The sequence below is a fragment of the Schistocerca serialis genome, chromosome 10 (assembly GCF_023864345.2).
Source record: "Schistocerca serialis cubense isolate TAMUIC-IGC-003099 chromosome 10, iqSchSeri2.2, whole genome shotgun sequence".
Taxonomy (NCBI): domain Eukaryota; kingdom Metazoa; phylum Arthropoda; class Insecta; order Orthoptera; family Acrididae; genus Schistocerca; species Schistocerca serialis.
The window spans coordinates 162742918-162765503 of record NC_064647.1 but is presented as its reverse complement, the minus strand read 5'-3'; the positions used below and the strand labels follow the sequence as shown (position 1 = coordinate 162765503).

The 22586-nt window shown below is 43.7% G+C and overlaps 1 protein-coding gene across 1 annotated transcript in view; it reads left to right on the top strand.

Moving 5' to 3' along the window:
* The first annotated feature begins 5575 nt into the window (after positions 1-5575).
* The window catches only part of LOC126424898 (GILT-like protein 1), a 42812-nt gene continuing 25801 nt past the window's right edge, over positions 5576-22586 (top strand). The window contains exons 1-2 of the mRNA XM_050087731.1: positions 5576-5727; positions 12499-12648. Coding sequence (XP_049943688.1) covers positions 5668-5727; positions 12499-12648 — 210 coding nt within the window. The 5' untranslated portion in view covers positions 5576-5667. The remainder of the gene's footprint in view (positions 5728-12498; positions 12649-22586) is intronic.

Here is a 22586-nt window from a genome sequence, read left to right as displayed (position 1 = left end):
ATCAGTAAATCTTTTTGTGCTCCTTTCAGCCTTACACCAATAACCCGGTCATTTGCATAGTCTACATATTCCACACATTTAGCCAATTCCTTTGTCATAATCATTCCTACTCCATTAATTCCTTTTACTTCTCCTCCTGAGTAGTAGAATACATATTCATCTGACTGCAACTCTCCATGTCCATTCCATCTTACTTCAGCAACTCCTACGAGGTCCATATGATTCTTTTCCATCTCTCTTTTAAGGTTTTCTAATTTTCCCGCTTGTAGCAGAGTTCTGACATTCCAGGTACCAATTCTCGTTTTGATTTTTTGCCTCCTTTCAAGTTGTCCCCCCCGGAGATCCGAATGGGGGACTATTTTACCTCCGGACACTGATTTAACATGAGAGGAAGCCATTTTTTGTGCATAAAATGGAGACTGCAATCTGAGTATCATCTTCTCCATTTTATGAAGATGATACTCAGATTCATTATGAACTCGTGGAGTAATTGAATGTGACGCAGAAAGCCGTTTCTCTTCGGTTGAAAGCTATGGAAAAGGTGCAAAAATCCCGAAAATGGGTTCCGCACGAACAATGAAAGACAGCAAGCAAATCGAAAGACCACTTGTGAAATGCTGCTCGCCAGTTACAAAAGAGTTTCTCCAATGAATAGTGACAGGTGATGAAAAATGGATATATTTTGAGAATCCTAAGAGTTCGGCTGGTCCCGGCGGAGGTTCGAGTCCTCCCTCGGGCATGGGTGTGTGTGTTTGTCCTTAGGATAATTTAGGTTAAGCAGTGGGTACGCTAAGGGACTAATGAACTTAGCAGTTAAGTCCTATAAGATTTCACACACATTTCAACATTTTTTTTCCTAAGAGTTGTAAACCATGGGTGAATCCAGGCAGACCATCGACATCCACCACAAGACCAAATCGCTTTGGAAAGATGACAATGCTTTGTGTTTGGTGCGATCAGAAGGGTGTCATCTATTATGAGCTGCTAAAAGCAGGTGAAACCGTTAACACTGATCGCTACCAACAGCAAATGATCGGTTTAAATCGAGCATTAAGTGAAAAACGACCGGAATATGGAAAAAAGGCAACACAGTCATGTTGCTCCATGATGACGCCCCATCACACGCAGCAAAACGGGCCAGGAAAACGAGCGAAGCGTGCAGGTGGGAAATACTAGGGCATTCGGCTCATTCTCCAGACTTGGGTCCGTCCAGTTATCATCTATTTGCATCACCTGGACACGCTCTCGCTAAACAACGCTTCAATTCGTATGAAAATGTACGAAAATGGCTCGCTGACTGGTTCACTTCAAAAGAAGAACTGTTTTGTTGGCGTGGCAATGGAGATTATTTTGAGTAAAGTTTCAAACAACAGACATGTAATTATTGCAACTAAATTCCGGTTTCATACTTCTACACTTGGTATGAAGAACAAATATAAAAATTAAGACAAGAAATAAATAAATAAATTCTGGTACCGCGCGCCGCGGAATTTGAATCCGCGCCAGACGTCATGGACGTTGAAAACCCACCGTAAGCTGTGGCGGCGCGCGCCTCCTGGCCCGCTTTATATAAGCACTATCAGGTGTGTAGGATATGTGTGTTTCGTGCTATTATAATTACTTTAAGCAAAGATCTTAAAGTCAGCGACAGTTTGTAATGGTACTTGAATTACGTAACCATTACGGCACCTCAACTCAACCTCTCGATACCAGCAATATTCTACTGTGTTTCTGTAAAATAGTTAACGTTTTTCTGTGACAACATTCAGATTCGATTTCATTAATGTAGAGGTACTTCCATACATCGATATGTATGTATTGCAATGATATTATTCTTATGTGTATTTTTTCTTTTGTCACTACGATCACTGACGTACTTGTAACTCTGATTTTTGGGCGCGTAAGCGGTTATTAGAGTCAAGTTTTGGTCGTCATGTTAAAAAGACGCAAATTGTAGTCAATTTATGAAATGTGAACTTTAACAGTGAAGAAGATATTTTCAATTATGTTTTATATTGTGAAGTGATATTTTGGAGCGAGTTACGTGATATTGCAACAAAAGTAATAAAAAAAAGAAGTGTAACTTAAGTTCGGAGTGCTGATTACTTTTTTACATCACCATTGTCCTAACTTGCAAAAGTTTAATCTTCAAGAATGGTTTATGAAACACATCTATAAAACTTTTGAAAGTCGCAGAATAGCACCTAGGCCTCTTTGCATCCGAGCTTGGAATCATCACTACCTCGATTTTCGACGATTGAGCCATGAGCTCACAACGAGACCAGGGTGGGAAACACGGAAAGATGAGTGCCTAGTTTATCCATTACTTCAAGAAATGACTTTATTAACTGTGCTCTAATGACACCTGCCACATAATATAACTTTCTTGTTGCCCGAAAATGCAATATTTAGCAGCGTGAGCAACACTACAATCATAATTAATTTTTGATCTTTGTTATGGTAGGGTTGTTAGAAGTTGCAACGTAAAGTTAAAGCAATAAACATCCCTCGGTCGCAAAATGAAGTCTTTTTAACCTAGGTTTCGGCCACTTCTAAGAGTGCCTTCATCATAAATAAAACATTGAAACTGGCCTGTAACATAAGTACAAAGTTCTAGGGAAAAAAATGTTTTTTACAAGTGTAAATACTGACTAGCAGTATAAAAAGAAAAGGCATAGTACTTACATGTCACGTATAACTATCAAGCGATAAAGCTTTAGTCATAGAATTTTAAAATAGAAAACATAGAAGGCAACTAACTGTGCGCTGCTCACAGCTGTCGAGCTGCAGTAGCACCAGACTGAGGCGCCCGGCAGGTGAACATTACGCCAAAAGTACCATCTAGTAGCCGCAAATACAAACAGGCTACTTAACAGTGAAAATATAGACAGGCGAATATTGTGATGAACATTATCTGATAGATGAAGTAAGAGGCAATACTTTATCTGTCAGCAGCAGACATGGTAACAATTTGTCTACATAAGAGCTTACAAGTACTGTTCAAAGGCTGAAATCGCCATTACAGATTTACAAAGGGAGCTGAATAACTCAGCGAGTAGAAATAACGATATAATATGGAATGTAGATAATATAAACCATTTAATGAACAAGAAATTATAAATTGACTTAGAAAAAACATTTCGGTAACTGCACGAAGGAACACGAAATCAAATATCAAGCAACGGCTTCATACCGTTGAAGAAGCTTCTATTACGTAGTTGTAGCTGCTCATGAAGAAGGAGGCCATCATTTCGAGAAAGATGTTTAAAAATTTTCATTAACTCTCTAAAAGTAAAGCTCTTCAACCGTTTCTCAGCTACAGCGATAGGCATTCTCTCTTATTTCAGATATGTCGATGATATTTTAGTCATCTACAAAGGAGTTTTTGATGGCATTAACCGTATTTTCAATCTCTTCAAAGAACTTGAACGAGAAAATATCCTTCACCAGCGAATTCGAAAACGAGGCCCTTCAATTGAATTTTCTTGACTTGACGCTTACGGTAGAAGAAAGTAAAATCTCAGTTAATATTTTTCGTAAAGAAACATAAACCGATCGGATCGTACCTGGGTCTTCTATGCACCCACAATCTCATAAGAACGCTTTCTTTGACCCAGCTATTCACGGAGCTGCTTCTGTTCTATTGCCGAAAGAAAAATTCGAGGAAGAAATTAATTTAATCAAAACGATAGCAGTTAATAACGAATACGAACCTGCCATAGTGAATAGCATTCTTAAAAAGAAAACTGTTAAAAGAGTTACTACACTCGGCACCTCTATCATTGAGTCCAGTCTAAAGAAGAAGTTTTTCTCTATTCCTTTCTTGGGGTCCATCTTCTGTCAGATACAACGCCTTCGTAATAAATAAAACTGTAATGTTGCCTTTTCAACCAATAATAGTTTGAAAACAAAATGTGTTCATAATTTAAAATCGACCCGTTCCCCTTTGAAAGACTCTGGTGTCTATAAAATTCTTTGCGACACCTGCTCTTCTTACTACGTAGGACAAACAAGACGTGCTTTCACTCAGAATTAGTCTTTTGCCGACCACCTTCTGATTACAGGTCACTCGCCTAAGCTGTTCACGATATCAACATTCTGCACACTGAGAAGAAAGCCGTAGATTAAATATTCTCGAAGAATTAGAAAGTTTTTAAACATCTTTCTCGAAATGGCTTCCTTCCTAATGAGCAGCTACAACTACGTAATAGAAACTTCTTCAACGGTATAAAGCCGTTGCTTGATATTTGATTTCGTGTTCCTTCGTGCAGTTACCGAAATATTTTTTCTAAGTCGATTTATAATTTCTTGTTCATTAAATGGTTTATATTATCTACATTCCATATTATATCGTTATTTCTACTCGCTGAGTTATTCAGCTCCCTTTGTAATTCTTTAATGGCGTTTTCAGCCTTTAAACTGTACTTCTAAGCTCTTATGTAGACAAATTGTTACCATGTCTGCTGCTGACAGATAAAGTATTGCCTCTTACTTCATATATTAAATAATGTTCATCACAATATTCGCCTGTCTATGTTTCGAATGTTAAGAAGCCTGTTTGTATTTGCGGCTACTAGATGGTACTTTTGGCGTAATGTTCACCTGCCGGGCGCCTAAGTCTGATGCTACTGCAGCTCGATAGGTGTGAGCAGCGTACAGTGGGTTGCCTTCTATGTTTTCTATTTTAGAATTCTGTGACTAAAGCTTTATCGCTTAATATTTACTTTATACGTGACATGTAAGTAATATGCCTTTTCTTTTTATACTGCTAGTCAGTATTTACACTTGTAAAAAACATTTTTTTCCCTAGAACTTTGTACTTACGTTACAGGCCAGTTTCAATGTTTTATTTCTGATGAAGATACTCTTAGAAGTGGCCGAAACCTAGGTCAAATAATTTTGCGACCGAGCGCTGTTTATTGGTTTAATTTTAAGGAGAGAGTTCTTTGCACCGTTGATTGGAAAATGTAATGATACACTGACATCATTGAGTAATGCATAATTTTCCTCGTCTGGTACTGATATCTTGTTACTTTGTTTCTCTCTGTTAAGATGTCACCCGTGGCAGAACGCAAACTTCTCTATGGAAATGACACAGACCAGTGTCTTTTTATGATCGAGTGTTATTCTGTGGTTTTTGCGAGCTTCCGTTCTGGCTTGCCTAAAGGACGGTGCGGTCTTTGGTCGCGTGAGTCTGCCAGTTATCCGCTCCGCAATGGAATAAGTCTGCAGACCTCTGTAGCGGGGTGTGTTATCGCCTGCCGGCCGTGGTGGTCTCGCGGTTCTATGCGCGCAGTCCGGAACCGTGCGACTGCTACGGTCGCAGGTTCGAATCCTGCCTAGGACATGGATGTGTGTGATGTCCTTAGGTTAGTTAGGTTTAAATAGTTCTAAGTTCTAGGGGACTGATGACCACAGCAGTTGAGTCCCATAGTACTCAGAGCCATTTTTTTTGTTATCGCCTCGCGAAAAATTACAGGTTTTCCTGCTTGACACGATGTCACCTCGTCGCAGCTGCGAGTCGCGGGTCAGCGTCTGCACCCGCGTTACTACGCAACACCCGTCGGTGACGTTTTGTTTACTTTCCGACGCACACCAGCCGGCGGGCAGCGTATAAATGGACAGAGCTGCCGTTCCCTGGACTGTCGCCGCCGTCACACCTCCAAGATGTTTCTGCCACGGGGTGTTCTCTCTGCGTTCGGTTTCGCCATCTTGTTTCATGCACAAGTAAGTACCTCCCAATGTCTTCCTTCGTTCCTTAGCAGGAAATTCGAGGATCACTGTAAAAGTGATGGGCGCTTGTTTCTCCATACAATTTTATCAAGACAATGAAAAAAAAATTTACAAGATACTTGATGCCTAACAAACGGGTCCTCATGGAATCGCATAATCAAATTTACTTCCTATAGAATTAGATTAGTGCCCATAGATCTATTTTCTAATGCAGTATGCAACAGATCTTAAATGAATAAGTTCACTACTGGCCATTAAAATTGCTACACCAAGAAGAAATGCAGATGATAAACGGGTATTCACTGGACAAAAATATTATACTAGAACTGACATGTGATTACATTTTCACGCAATTTGGGTGCGTAGATCCTGAGAAATCAGTACCCAGAACAACCACCTCTGGCCGTAATAACGGCCTTGATACGCCTGGGCATTGAGTCAAACAGAGCTTGGATGGCGTGTACAGGTACAACTGCCCATGCAGCTTCAACGCGATACCACAGTTCATCAAGAGTAGCGACTGGCGTATTGTGACGAGCCAGTTGCTCGGCCACCATTGACCAGACGTTTTCAGTTGGTGAGAGATCTGGAGAATGTGCTGGCCAGGGCAGCAGTCGAACATTTTCAGTATCCAGAAAGGCCCGTACAGGACCTGCAACATGAGGTCGTGCATTATCCTGCCGAAATGTAGGGTTTCGCAGGGATCGAATTAAGGGTAGAGTCACGGGTCGTAACACATCTGAAATGTAACGTCTACTGTTCAAAGTGCCGTCAATGCGAACAAGAGGTGTGCGAGACGTGTAACCAATGGCACCCCATACCATCACGCCAGGTGATACGCCAGTACGGCGATGACGAATACGCGCTTCCAATGTGCGTTCACCGCGATGTCGCCAAACACGGATGCGACCATCGTGATGCTGTAAACAGAACCTGGATTCATCCGGAAAAATGACGTTTTGCCATTCGTGCACCCTGGTTCGTCGTTGAGTACACCACCGCAGGCGCTCCTGTCTGTTCGAATGGTTCAAATGGCTCTGAGCACTATGGGACCTAACATCTGTGGTCATCAGTCCCCTAGAACTTAAAACTACTTAAACCTAACTAACCTAAGGACATCACACACATCCATGCCCGAGGCAGGATTCGAACCTGCGACCGTAGCGGTCACGCGGTTCCAGACTGAAGCGCCTAGAACCGCACGGCCACACCGGCCGGCGCTCCTGTCTGTGATGCAGCGTCAAGGGTAACCGCAGCTGTGGTCTCCGAGTTGATAGTCCATGGTGCTGCAAACATCGTCGATCTGTTCGTGCAGATGGCTGTTGTCTTGTAAACGTCCCCATCTGTAGAATCAGGGATCGAGACGTGGCTGCACCATCCGTTACAGCCATGCAGATAAGATGCCTGTCATCTCCACTGCTAGTGATACGAGGCCGTTGGGATCCAGCACGGCGTTCCGAATTACTCTCCTGATCCCACCGATTCCATATTCTGCTAACAGTCATTGGATCCAGACCAACGCGAGCAGCAATGTCGCGATACGATAAACCGCAATCGCGATAGGCTACAATCCGACCTTTATCAAAGTCGGAAACGTGATGGTACGCATTTCTCCTCCTTACACCAGGCATCACAACAACGTTTCACCAGGCAACGCCGGTCAACTGTTGTTTGTGTATGAGAAATCGGTTGAAAACTTTCCTCATGTCAGCACGTTGTAGGTGTCGCCACCGGGTCCAACCTTGTGTAAATGCTCTGAAAAGCTAATCATTTGCATATCACAGCATCTTCTTCCTGCCGGTTAAATTTCGCATCTGTAGCACGTCAACTATGTGGTGTAGCAATTTTAATGGTCAGTAGTGAAAAAAAAGGAAGTAAAATGAAAGTATGGAAAAGTCGGAATTGAAGATTAAAAGATTTCCTATCACTGCTAAGTATCCAGCAACCAAAATTGGCGATTGGTTTCGTGATCAGAAATAAAGAAATACGTGTTTTAGCAATTGTGGAAATTTAACTCCTATGGAGGTAAATGGAACCGTCGTGTTGCTAGGGCCTCCCGTGGGTTAGACAGGTCGTCTGGTGCAAGTCTTTTGAGTTGACGCCGGTCCGGCGATTTGCGCGTCGATGGGGATTAGATGACGATGATAGAGACAACACAACACCCAGTCCCTGAGCGGACAAGATCTCTGACACAGGCGGGAATCGAACCCAGGCTCCTTGGTATGACAGTCCGTTGCGCTGACCACCCAGTTAACGGGGCGGATTTCGTATGGAGGTCTAACAGTGAATGAAAGCTTTCTTGAAATTAAATCATTATTAACCCATTTCTCGCCAAAACCCTATCGGATCATTTTTTGCAAACTTTTATACAAAAGTGCGTTACATTGAGTGATTAATTGAATAAAAAGTTGTTTTGGAAATTTTCAGTTTATTAGAACAAAAACTACAAATCGTCCCATTTTTGGGACATTGGCCAAATGCGCTATGCAAATTCACAACCTTATTCTCCATGGATAATATTGTAAGAATCAACACAAACAATAAATAAAGAATGTTTTAATATTATTGAATGTCTGTTCAGTATGAAATGAAGCAAAACACTTCCAGTGTACACCAACATTGCACCTATCACAATTTTTTTTTCTTGCAGTAAGCACATCTCTTCTGTGTTTTACTCTCTTCTGTGTTTTACTTGACACAATGAAATGATTTCGTGGATCTAGTCGTACATCTGTGCTCACCCGTCCTCCCATCAATTTGCTTCCTTGTGGTCCTCTGCGTTTTTGTACTGATCCTATTTTCTTTGATAGGCGAAACATCACTATTCTCTGTCAGGTATCCAAAAGTGAGAGCTCCTCTCTAAAGTACCGTCTACATCTTGTACATCAGACTCATTGTTCAGTACATTTTCGTCAATGTCTTCTTCATCTGTTATTACATCTGCATCGGGTGGAATAATCGCCGATTTTACGTCATCATCTTCATCGCCACTCTCTTGATGGTTCGCTAGTTCTGCTAGAATTTCTTCAAGTGTAAGTCCACGTGGCATGCTTTTATCCTGTTGGAATCTTAAAATTCGAATAGAACATGAAAAAAAGCAGATCCAAAGAACGTAAAATGCAAATCTTCTCTGTATAATACATGTATTCAAGAATAGGCCACATCAACAATAAATGATAGTGTAACATGCCATTGTCCCATTATTGGGACGCATAAAATATATCGATATTGCTCTTACTTGAAAAAATCTGAAGTATACTTAATCTTACATGGCCATCCATATGTTCATAACAAACACGCCCAGACAACTAAATCACAGCTCATTGTCGTCCAGGAACTACCAGCAGACATACTGTGCTGCCAAGTGCGAGAACAAAAAATCGGCGAGTTTATAATTTTCCTGACGTGAAGTACTTAGAAAAAAGTTATTTATTTTACATTTACAGGCATTATAGCAGTTAGTTGAACCTACAGGTAAGCAAAGCTTACGTAGAAATAAGTAAAATATAACGCGTCCCAAAAAAGGGACAATGGCCAGTAATGGGTTAAAGAAGTACTAGAGCAATTTAAATCAATGAAAATTGGAGTTTGACTTGTAAGTTAGAACTAAAAAATAAGTGATTCTGTCTTTTTAGAAATACAACCCCTAAGCTTTTATGGAAATAAAGCGTGTCATTATGAAAACATTTTCAATGCTAGAGCTGTGAAAATTTGTATTGCGCTTGTCAGTTACAAATAAAAAAATATGTGTTTCAGAGTTTTTTTTGGAAATACAACCTCTGACACATAGTGATATAGGGGATGACATTTTTATGAAAGTATTTCGTCATATAAAAAATTTTCTTTTAATTTAAATTTATGAAAATCGGTTTGTGACTTGTAAGAAAACGTATGTTAGGGGATGACACTTTCTATGCAAGTGCCACCACGAGAACTCTAGCTACCAGAACCGCTTTTTGGTCAGAAGTACATCCGGAAAAGACTCCGCTTCTATGGCCTTAATTAGCGTGGAAAGTTTAGGTGATGTTGCGTTTTGTGAAAAACATAATTCCATTAAATAAAAAAAAAACTGTTGAGACCATACAGTCTACATAAGCAAAGCAGCGGGTGGTAAGCTAGTTTACTATAAAATAGAAATTTCAACCAAAGATATTGTGTCATAATCGTCTAAATGAAGCCGTACGGAGTGGCCGCGTGGTTTGAGGCGCCGTGTCACGGTTTACACAGCCTCTCCCGCCGGAGGTTCGAGTTCTCCATCGGGTATGTGTGTGTGTATGTGTGTGTGTATGTGTGTGTGTGTGTGTGTGTGTGTGTGTGTGTGTTGTTCATAGCATAAGTTAGTTTAAGTAGTGTGTAAGCCTAGAGACCAATGACCTCAGCAGTTTGGTCCCTTAGAAATTCACACACATTTGAACTTTTTTGTCTAAATGAAAATAAAATGTTTTTGTTTCCACTCACTAATCGCATGAAAATGAACTACAATTTGCAGAGAGATAAGAAACGATATATCCTGAAAAACGTAGGTACATAAAGAAATAAAAAAAAGCATTTTTTCTATTTGATCTTACACGTTTTGGTAAGGAATTTTAATTTGTTTTAACGACTTGCATTTTCATACAGTTAATAACTGAAATTGACGAAATGTTTTGTTTATTAAAAATGATTCAAGAATATGAAGAAATCGTATTACGTAACAATTTGATCTCCTTTACAGTATGGTCTATTTTGGTCGAAGATCATGTTCCAGCACAGACTCCTACGAACAGTCTAACATTCTCCGTGGTGTCTGTCTGTTCTAAGTCGTGTCTCCCTACCACTTTCGCGCAACGACGCTCTGAGCGTGTTTTTTAGGGAATTGACTAGTTTGAACATGGGACCTGTTGCTGGTAAGGAGACGCCAGACCACACATGACATGTAGAGTTCAGAAGAGTTCAGTGAGACTAGCGATGATATAATCAAATACTTAATGATTTCAGCGTCAGCTCCACTGCACTCCATGTAAAAGAATCTTAATACTAACTAAATTTAGTGGAAGGGGTTCAACGCTTTCCTATTTTTAGTTAGCTGGTAAAATAACGTCGAAAAAGCAGTTAAGTTTACCATTGGAATTTTTATTCTACTCACAAAACATTGTTTATAAATTGCGCTATTGATAAAAGGAAATATTTTAATACAGGATGATAAAAACCAACTGCATTCAACAAAAATGTGAACGAATATTCCCTGAATGGGTTTCCAAGTTCTACAATGGATCGAAGGATGACCTATACCATATCACATCTATAATCTAGGTTTAAGTTAAGTTTCATAAAAGAGAAAACTATCAAAACGGTCTACAGTGACCCTCAATTATCTTTAATTACTTATTTAACTTGGCGTAAATTACAGTGGCTGATGTGGCTTCTCAATAATTATATAACAGAAAAATCATCGGGTTTCAGATTTTAACTTCTAGTAGCAAATGTGAATACCATGAGCTTTAATTGACGATCGACATTAGTATTACGCAAAAAGGGGATGTAACAGATGAGACTTGCGCAGTTCTGAGTGAATCCTTACGACTCTTATGCGGCATCACGTGTGTTCATTACCTTGTCGTTGGTTAGGCAGCGTCAGGGGGCTGGGGGCGGCACAGCTCCACACCCCTCGCCGTCTCGGAAGCAACTCTCTCTAACTTCTCCTTACTACAATTTACTGAAGTTGATTTAAGAAAAGCTATCTGGCTACCCAGCATGTAATATCACGAAAAATATAAGGCTCTCATCAACACTCCCTTAGTGTGTGTGTGTGTGTGTGTGTGTGTGTGTGTGTGTGTGTGTGTACTGTGCCGCGCGGGATTAGCCGAGCGGTCTTGGGCGCTGCAGTCATGGACTGTGCAGCTGGTCCCGGCGGAGGTTCGAGTCCTCCCTCGGGCATGGGTGTGTGTGGTTGTCCTTGGGATAATTTAGGTTAAGTTGTGTGTAAGCTTAGGGACTGATTACCTTAGCAATTAAGTCCCATAAAATTTCACACACATTTGAACATTTGTGTGTATTGTGTCTGTTGAACAGGGATCTAGAAACAATGGAGAGGCTCCGTTGCACCATAACCCGCAGTGGTCCACAACCCCACAACAGTCCACCCACCCTACTGCCGCCCTACACCAAACCGAGGGTTATTGTGTCGTTCCGCCTTCGGCCCCCTTTGGACACCCCATTCCCGGGAACGTTTCATACCAGACGAGTGTAGCCCCAAATGTTTGCTTGGTAGTGTACCTATGGTGTGCGCATACGTGGAGAGAGTGTTTGCGCAACAATCGCCGACATAGTTTAACTGCGGCGGAATAACGAGAACCAGCCCGCATTCGCCGCAGATGGAAAACCGCCTTAAAAACAATCCACAGGCTGGCCGGCACGCCGGACCTCGACACAAATCCGCCGGGCGGATTCGTACCGGGGACCGGCATGCCCTCCCGCTCGGGAAGCAGCGCAATAGACCGCGTGGCTAGCCGGGTGGGCTCCCTTAGGGTACTTCCACATCTAATAATTTTGCTCCGTTTAGAGCGCCGTGCAAAGTTGTATCCGCTAATAAGTCCTGAATCGATCACAAATCTGGCCGACATTCTTATTTTGTTCACTAAGCGACTGCCGTACACGGCTTTTACCTACGCCAGGGAATTCACAACCAGACCCTTGCCTTTGTCCGTCTTCAGTGCGTTTTATCGTGTAAGGCAGCTTCATCATGTATGTGTACTGCCAGTCGTTACGGAAGATATTATGTTACAGGTATTTGCTGATAACACAGCGACAGTTGGCGTCTACTATGAAACGCTGAACCTAACGTGCAAAGGATTCTTCATAGACCAGCTGCTTCCGGCTTATAACCAGGCTCCAGATCGTATCACCGTTAAACTGGTCCCATTTGGCAAAACTGTGGTAAGTAACACTTTCTCTCTACTTTCTACTGTTTAAGATGATTTAAACACAGTAAACTACACGTAAAGCTTTATTTCACACCACTCATCAGTGTTACATTATACGCACACACACACACACACACCTGCTGCAGAGGACAGCACATTCTACTCTATACATCTACATCTACATTTACATCTACATACATAGCCTGCCAACCACCCTACGGTGCATGGCGGAAGGTATCTTGTACCACTAGTACTCGTTTCCTTTGCTGTTCCACCCGCAGACAGAGCGCTAGAAAAACGACTGCCTATATGCCTTATAGTATTCACAAAATGAAAAAATTCGACACATTTCAGTCCTAGCATCATAGAAAGAGCTCATTCCTTAACAAGATCAAGCTTACGCCTGAAACAGGCATCTTAAATAACACTTGCTAGGAAATCAGCTGGAACGTTTTGTATTTCCTTTTCCTTTTTAAAAAAATGAAGGTAACATATATCTTCATATCACAGCTTAAAAGGCACTTCCTAAAATACACAGCGAACAGCGCCACAAGTAAAAGCGTAAGGAATTGCAAAGCATGAAATTGGGTATTACCCACATAATCAGCCATCTTCCCAATACCAAAACACCTGACTAGTCAAGAAATAAATTACTGTCCAAGGCAAAAGTGGATCCAAACCATTTTCCACAGCACAGCGACGCTCCAGGAGGCTCTACGGAGGGACGACCACTAGCCCAGACACAACTCACTTCAGCCTGGCGAATGCCAAATCCAGCTGCCCGGCTGTACGAAGAAGCACTCCCTGTGTCTAACCACTTAGCGTCGAATGGCGTTGCCACAGTGGTAACATCGGTTCCCACCGAATCACCGAAGCTTAGCGCTGTCGGACTTGGCTACCACTTGGGTGGGTGACCATTTGGGGTCTGTCGAACACTGTTGGTAAAACAGTGTGCAATCAGCCTGTGAGGCCAGTGTGGTGTGCGTACTGTAAGACCTTCGGTACACACACCATCAGATTATTTGACTTGTCGCTCTAACGAAGTAGGCGAGTGTCAGCAATATATCTCGTGGTCTTATCGTTGCACGTTTATCTTCTGCCGTTAGGTCAGACGATAGAAATGCCACTAGCACGCTTAGAGTAGCAGATTGACAGTGACCAACTTTAAACAGAACTTGATTAATTTTCACACACATTTATTAAAATAATAAAAAGCATAGACATTACGTAACTTGATTCTGGATGCTGTTTACAATTGACAATCTGAAGTTCCTTTGGTCTTGGTACGTTAATCTTATTCTCACATATCTCTGATACTTGACAAAAGTGTCTATTCATTTATCTTCATAGCTATGTACAGGAATATGGGTAATCTTATTAGGCACAGACTGAAACTTGACTATAGACTGGTACAGACTGGTGCAGACAAATGCAGACTGGTACAGACTGACTAATCGGAGGTCTGTACACTCGTTATAATACCTCACGCGTTCATGTATCACTGCGCGAGTGTGATCCGTGAGGAGAAAAGGTTCTACGTTAGCAGTAATCTCATTGGCTGCGTTACATATTAATACACGGATCGACGGAAGCAGAATTTGGTCCATCTCTAAGGCAGCGCCATCTCGTAGTGCGGAGACGGTCGAGCGCTGCGCCTGCGCTGTTGTGCTTAGCGGGGCGCGCTCTAGTGGGAAAGTTGTGTACGCGCTGACTACACGGAACTATGTACACAACAGCCAGTTTAAGAGCTGCTTGACTGAGAAGTAGCGGCTCTCGTCACGAAAGCTCACAACGGCCGGGAGAGCGGTGTGCTGACCAAATGCCGCTCCACATCCGCTTCCAGTAACGCCTAACGTCTGAGGATGACACGGCGGTCGGTCGGTGCTGCTGTGCCTCGAGAGGCATTTTCATACGAAGTTAGAGGTTATTCGCACCCGCCACCCGTACTCGCCATCTTCCTGTATATCAGCAAACAGCTGTTAATTGCTGCTCACCCTGTTCGTCGGGACGTTTTTGTGTGTGGAGAATAAGAGTGGTCCACCTACTCTTCCATGGGGGACTCCTGACCATACCCTCGTCTCTGACGATTCGAGAAGCTGGACGTTCCTTCTGCGATAGTTCAGCCACTGTACATAATTACTGGCAGCGCTGGTCACGAGAATGTACGACCATGCTCTGGACAGCCACTTGGCACTACCGAGAGGGAAGACCATCGTGTTTGGAGTATGGCTCTGGCGCATCGTACTGCATCTGCAGCAGCAACTGCTGGTTGGCACAACAGTGAGACAACAAACCGTTACAGATCGGTTACTTGAAGGACAGATCCGATCCCGACGCCCTGTAGCGTGCATTCCACTGAAAACCACCACCATCTGCGACTTCAGTGGTGCCAAGTGAGTACTCATTCGAGGGCAGGGTGGAGGTCTGTTGTGTTTTTCGATGAAAGCTGGTTCTCTCTCTCGGTGCCAGCGATGGCCATTCGTTCGTTAGGAGGAGGCCAATGGAGGACTTTCAACCAGACTGTCTGCGAGCTAGGCACACTTGACATACACCTGGAGTTACGGTCTGGGGTTCGATTTCAAATGACAGCAGGAGCACTCTCGGGGTCATCCCACGCACCCTGACTGCAATTTGTACGCAGCCTGGTGATTCGGCCTGTCATGCTGTCATTAATGAACAGCATTCCAGAGAGTGTTTTCCAACAGGACAACGCTCGCCCACATACCGCTCTTGTAAACAAACATGCTGTACAAAATGTCGACATGTGCCTTGACCTGCTCGAACACCAGATCTGTCTCCAGTCCAGCACAAACGAGACATGATGGGGCAGCAACTCCAGTGTTACCCACAAATAGCATTAAGTGTTCCTATATGGAACGACCAAGTGTAAAACTGGCGTGTAACTCCATCCTACAAACTGACAACCGCACCTATACAACACAATGCATGCATGTTTGCTTACTTGCGTTGAACATTCTTGCAGTTACACCTGTTGTTCATGCACCTGCTTTCACAGTTATAATGGCTTATCTCGCGCTTATATTACCTGTGATCTAGCAATGTTAATCACTTAAATTGTTACCCATACAAATGTGTTCCCGAAATTTCATTACTCTATTTTCATCATCATCATCATCATTTAAGACTGATTATGCCTTTCAGCGTTCAGTCTGGAGCATAGCCCCCCTTATAAAATTCCTCTATGATCCCCTATTCAGTGCTAACATTGGTGCCTCTTCTGATGTTAAACCTATTACTTCAAAATCATTCTTAACCGAATCCAGGTACCTTCTCCTTGGTCTGTCCCGACTCCTCCTACCCTCTACTGCTGAACCCATGAGTCTCTTGGGTAACCTTGCTTCTCCCATGCGTGTAACATGACCCCACCATCTAAGCCTGTTCGCCCTGACTGCTACATCTATAGAGTTCATTCCCAGTTTTTCTTTGATTTCCTCTTTGTGGACACCCTCCTGCCATTGTTCCCATCTACTAGTACCTGCAATCATCCTAGCTACTTTCATATCCGTAACCTCAACCTTGTTGATAAGGTAACATGAGTCCACCCAGCTTTCGCTCCCATACAACAAAGTTGGTCGAAAGATTGAACGGTGCACAGGTAACTTAGTCTTGGTACTGACTTCCTTCTTGCAGAAGAGAGTAGATCGTAGCTGAGCGCTCACTGCATTAGCTTTGCTACACCTCGCTTCCAGTTCTTTCACTATGTTGCCATCCTGTGAGAATATGCATCGTAAGTACTTGAAACCGTCCACCTGTTCTAACTTTGTTCCTCCTATTTGGCACTCAATCCGTTTATATTTCTTTCCCACTGACATTACTTTCGTTTTGGAGATGCTAATCTTCATACCATGTTCCTTACATTTCTGATCTAGCTCTGAAATATTACTCTGCAAACTTTCAATTAAATCTGCCATCACAACTAAGTCATCCGCACATGCAAGACTGCTTATTTTGTGTTCACATATCTTAATCTCACCCAGCCAGTCTATTGTTTTCAACATATGATCCATAAATAATATGAACAACAGTGGAGACAGGTTGCAGCCTTGTCTTACCCCTGAAACTGCTCTGAACCATGAACTCAATTTACCGTCAACTCTAACTGCTGCCTGACTAGCCGTCTAAAGACCTTTAATTGCTTGCAAATACTCTATTTTTTGAGTTCTAATTTTTTTCCACCAATGTATCGTCGTGGACAGTGGTAGATAAAACTTCACGATCGGTGGAGATTTCTTCTGTCTTTAAAGTCAACTTCACCAAAGATATCCGTGCATATTGATATCCGCTCAGACATCAAATCACTTGTTTGTGACCTGGTGTCTGGTGTAAACCAAATGACATATAGGAAACTTATAACAGTTACGTAACGGTCTTGCCGCAGCGGATACACCGGTTCACGTGAGATCACCGAAGTTAAGCGCTGCCGGGCGTGGCCAGCACTTGGATGGGTGACCATCCCGGCCGCCATACGCTGTTGCCATTTTTGGGATGCACTCAGCCTCGTGATGCCAATTGAGGCGCTACTCGACCGAATAGTAGCAGCTCCGGTCGGAGAAAACAATCATAACGACCGGGAGAGCGGTGTGCTGACCACACGCCCCTCCTATCCGCATCCTCACCAGATGATGACACGGCGGTCAGGTGGTCCCGATGGGCCACTTGTGACCTGAAGATGGAGTGCTATGCTATAACAGTTACGACAGGCGAAAACTGTTTTCCGACCATAAATTTATCAATTAATTTTATTAACTTTTTAATTAATTAAGCCATAGGCCTGTAACTACATAACTGAGATCGTTAGTATGTATGCAGTAAGAATCCGCGATTGGGAACAAGGTGTTTATTTTCTTAAACTCTCTTTCTTTGTTAAGTGTCCCGAGTGGAGAGAAGCTGAGGCCTTTCCACGCGGTTTATACGCCTGAGGTATGTCTGCGTTTCACACGCCGACTTCGTTTACTGCATGTAATTCATTACCACATGAGTGGACAAACGCTCTTCCTCTTTTAAAGACAGGAAAGTGGGAAATCAGCTGTCTCAGTCCTCATCCCATCTTCCTGCCCAAAATTTTTGACAGATGAATGCATTCTCACTCTTTTAACAAGAACATTGTAAATCATTTAACCCAGTCTCTCTTTGTAGTTAAGCGTTCGTACAAAGCCTCTCCCTCTAACTGCCACTATCCACATATGCCCCTTTCCCACTGTTTCCTTTACCTCCCATTGATTTACAGTATATCCCACTATCACTCCTATTTCTCTCTCTCCCTCTTACAATGTCTCCTCCTGTCTTTCTTTCCCACTACTATTGTCTCCACCATAAGTTGGTAGCTTAATAATTCTGAGTAGTCCAGCTCCTGCACATGCATCTTTAAATTTTCGGTCCAAAATGCGTCCTCCCCTATTTTACTCCCCAATTTGCCGGCCTGGGAGCGTCCAGACCCCCAAGACTATGGATGATCGACCCATCTGTATTTTTAAGTTCCACTGTCTGTTGTCTCTTTCGGTCCCAGTGCACCTATCTCCATCTATTTCTCGTTCTCTTTCATTGACGTCTTTTTGTCCTCCTTTCCCTTCCTCTCACCCTGCCACTGCCACCTCTCTCTGCCACCGCCACCGTCTCTTTGCTGCTGTGTTCCAGCACAAAAAGTTTTGGGAGGAAGACGGAATACCTGTCAGTCTTTCCGAGAGGAACATATCCGCCATATTTGTGCTCTGATAGGAGTATTTTTCTGCTACTCCCCTTCTTTTCCTTGCTATAGTAGTGTGTGCTGCTTATATAAAACGAATTATGTACGTCACCAAAGTTTTGACTGTTTGTTTATGTGCTTGGAAATACTGTATACTTTGATACATTCAAATAACAAAAAAGTTCGCATCGTAAGAGAGTAAGACAAAATAGTTTGCTTTGTATTTCTTCCGAATACTTTGCTCGCCGATCGCATTTCATCGAAAATTCGCAGTTAATGATTTGTAAAAATGTTATTAGGAATATTTCACTGAATTTTCAGTCATGCCAATTTTATAAAATCTCTGACATTGATTTTAAGTTCAGTTTGGTACGTTAAGACCTTTTTCAGCACATTTTTTTCAGCACTACGCTCGGCATATTTGTGAAGGCATGAAGTGTCCACCTTAGAGACAGCAAGTCACAAGGTTTTATTCGTGAGAAGATGCCGACTGAAAACTTAGTTTGGTGACGTCAGAACTACACTCCTGGAAATTGAAATGAGAACACCGTGAATTCATTGTCCCAGGAAGGGGAAACTTTATTGACACATTCCTGGGGTCAGATACATCACATGATCACACTGACAGAACCACAGGCACATAGACACAGGCAACAGAGCATGCACAATGTCGGCACTAGTACAGTGTGTATCCACCTTTCGCAGCAATGCAGGCTGCTATTCTCCCGTGGAGACGATCGTAGAGATGCTGGATGTAGTCCTGTGGAACGGCTTGCCATGCCATTTCCACCTGGCGCCTCAGTTGGACCAGCGTTCGTGCTGGACGTGCAGACCGCGTGAGACGACGCTTCATCCAGTCCCAAACATGCTCAATGGGGGACAGATCCGGAGATCTTGCTGGCCAGGGTAGTTGACTTACACCTTCTAGAGCACGTTGGGTGGCACGGGATACATGCGGACGTGCATTGTCCTGTTGGAACAGCAAGTTCCCTTGTCGGTCTAGGAATGGTAGAACGATGGGTTCGATGACGGTTTGGATGTACCGTGCACTATTCAGTGTCCCCTCGACGATCACCAGTGGTGTACGGCCAGTGTAGGAGATCGCTCCCCACACCATGATGCCGGGTGTTGGCCCTGTGTGCCTCGGTCGTATGCAGTCCTGATTGTGGCGCTCACCTGCACGGCGCCAAACACGCATACGACCATCATTGGCACCAAGGCAGAAGCGACTCTCATCGCTGAAGACGACACGTCTCCATTCGTCCCTCCATTCACGCCTGTCGCGACACCACTGGAGGCGGGCTGCACGATGTTGGGGCGTGAGCGGAAGACGGCCTAACGGTGTGCGGGACCGTAGCCCAGCTTCATGGAGACGGTTGCGAATGGTTCTCGCCGATACCCCAGGAGCAACAGTGTCCCTAATTTGCTGGGAAGTGGCGGTGCGGTCCCCTACGGCACTGCGTAGGATCCTACGGTCTTGGCGTGCATCCGTGCGTCGCTGCGGTCCGGTCCCAGGTCGACGGGCACGTGCACCTTCCGCCGACCACTGGCGAGAACATCGATGTACTGTGGAGACCTCACGCCCCACGTGTTGAGCAATTCGGCGGTACGTCCACCCGGCCTCCCGCATGCCCACTATACGCCCTCGCTCAAAGTCCGTCAACTGCACATACGGTTCACGTCCACGCTGTCGCGGCATGCTACCAGTGTTAAAGACTGCGATGGAGCTCCGTATGCCACGGCAAACTGGCTGACACTGACGGCGGCGGTGCACAAATGCTGCACAGCTAGCGCCATTCGACGGCCAACACCGCGGTTCCTGGTGTGTCCGCTGTGCCGTGCATGTGATCATTGCTTGTACAGCCCTCTCGCAGTGTCCGGAGCAAGTATGGTGGGTCTGACACACCGGTGTCAATGTGTTCTTTTTTCCATTTCCAGGAGTGTATTTCGATGAGCCTATAGTCCCTGCCATGTGTTCACTATGTCAGTTAAAATTACATTTACGCCTAAGACCGAATATCAGGCGCATTTTTATGTGTGTTAGGTCTGTAACATAGACCTTGATAACGGATAATGATTTCGAAAAAAGTTTCAAGGTCCTCAGAAAATTGTCTTAAAGATTTATGGTACAAATTTCGACGATCTGCTATGAATATAAATCATAAAAGTTACCATTCCCACAATTGGTACTTTTCGTACTCAAAAATCATGTTTTTTTTAGTAGTTTCCTCACGTACCGCTGATGAACAAATAGAGCCTAAGGTCGGTGTTAGACCGCTCCTAACGCAGAAGAATCAACTGATCTGCCCAATTTGGCTGGACCGGAGGACGTATGTAATGTTTAAATTTTGTCCCTGTAATGCAGGACACCTGCAGTATGCCCGTTTTTCAGATATAGATACAAACGGTCGTTAGGCAAAGGGTTCTCCAAAACATATGACCACTTACCTCTGTTATGAATAGGAGCCAAGATATGAGACCTTGAAAAGTCGCATCTTCCCGCACAGACGGATAAGTACACTAGCGGAAAAAAAAAATTAGTACACCCTTTCAGGGATTTCCAATTGACTCAAGATTTATTGTTGCAACACTGTATATGGAGTACACGAAATGATTACATTTACACATCAATAGCACAGGCGGTTCTGAGGTGTGAGGTATCGAGCCATGCTGGAACACCCATATTAGTACGTGGTGTAGCGTCCACAGGCGGCTATGCAGGCTCTGAATCTGGCATCCAGTCGATCGTACGAAGGGAAACGTTATGCCACGACTGCTCGGCGTGTTCACGTAGTTCTGTAATAGTTGTTGGTTGATGAGCCGCACCAGTCACTCCTCGTCCCATCGTAGCCCACACGTGCTCGTTTGGAGACAAGTCCGCAGATCGTAGTGGCCAGGGAAGCTGCGGCGCGTCTTGCACAACACGGGCAGCGTGTGGGCGGGCATTATCTTGTTGGAGCAATACGTTACCTTTCTTTTTCAAAGAAGGCAGAAGAATGGGTATAACAACATACTGCAAGTACCGAGCGCTGATTAACGTCCCCTCCAAAAACAGCACATGTGAGCGACAGTTGTAGCTTAGTGCACGCCACACCATAAGGCCTGGGTTTGGGTCAGTATATCTTGGACGAATGCACTCTAAGAGACAGCACTGACCAGGTCTACGTCGTACGCGCAAGCGACCATCACTTGCGTGCAGGTAGAACCTCAACATCTACGTATATACTCCGCTAGCCACCAAGCGGTGTGTGGCAGAGGGCACAATTCGCGCCAAAGTCATATTCCGCCCTCTCTGTTCCACTCGCGGATCGCGCGGCGGAAAAACGACTGTCTGAACGCCTCAGTACGAGCTCTAGTTTTCCTTATCTTTGAATGGTGATCATTGTGCGATTTGAAAGTTGGTGGTAATAATATATGCTCTACATACTCGGTGAAGATCGGATTTCGGAATTTAGTGGGCAGCCCCTTCCGTTTAGCGCGCCTTCTATCTGCAAGTGTGTCCTACTTCAAAGTTTCTATGAGATCTGTAACGTTCTCGCGATAGATAAATGTACCAGTAACGAATCTTGCCGCTCTTCTTTGAACCTTCTCAAACTCTTGAATCAGATCCCACTGGTAAGGGTCCCATACAGACAAATAATAATCTAAGACTGGACGAACTAACGTATTGTCCTTGTTGAAGGACTGCATCGCTTCAGGATTCTACCAATAAACCGCAAACTAGAGTTCGCCTTACCCGTTACTTGTGTAATCTGATCATTCCATTTGAGATCATTTCGAATAGTCACACCCAGATACTTGACGGATGTTACCGCTTCCAAAGACTGGGCATTTATTTTGTACCCGTACATTAATGGGGATTTTCGCCTTGTTATACGCAGTAGGTTACGCGTACTAATATTGAGAGATAACTGCCAGTCATTACACCACGCATTTATTTTCTGCAAATCCTCATTGATAAGTTCACAACTTTCGTTTGATACTACTTTCCTGTAGACTACAGCATCATCGGCAAACAGTCAATTCCATCAACCAGATCGTTTATGTAAACCGCGAAAAGCAGCGAACCTATTACGCTGCCCCGGGGCACACCTGAAGTTACCCTTGTTTCTGTTGAAGTCTCCCCGATCAGGACGATATACTGCTCCCTGTCTGTTAGAAAACGTTCTATCCAATCTCATATCTGATCGGATAGACCGTAAGCGCGCACTTTTTGGAGGAAGCGACAGTGCGGAACTGAGTAGAAC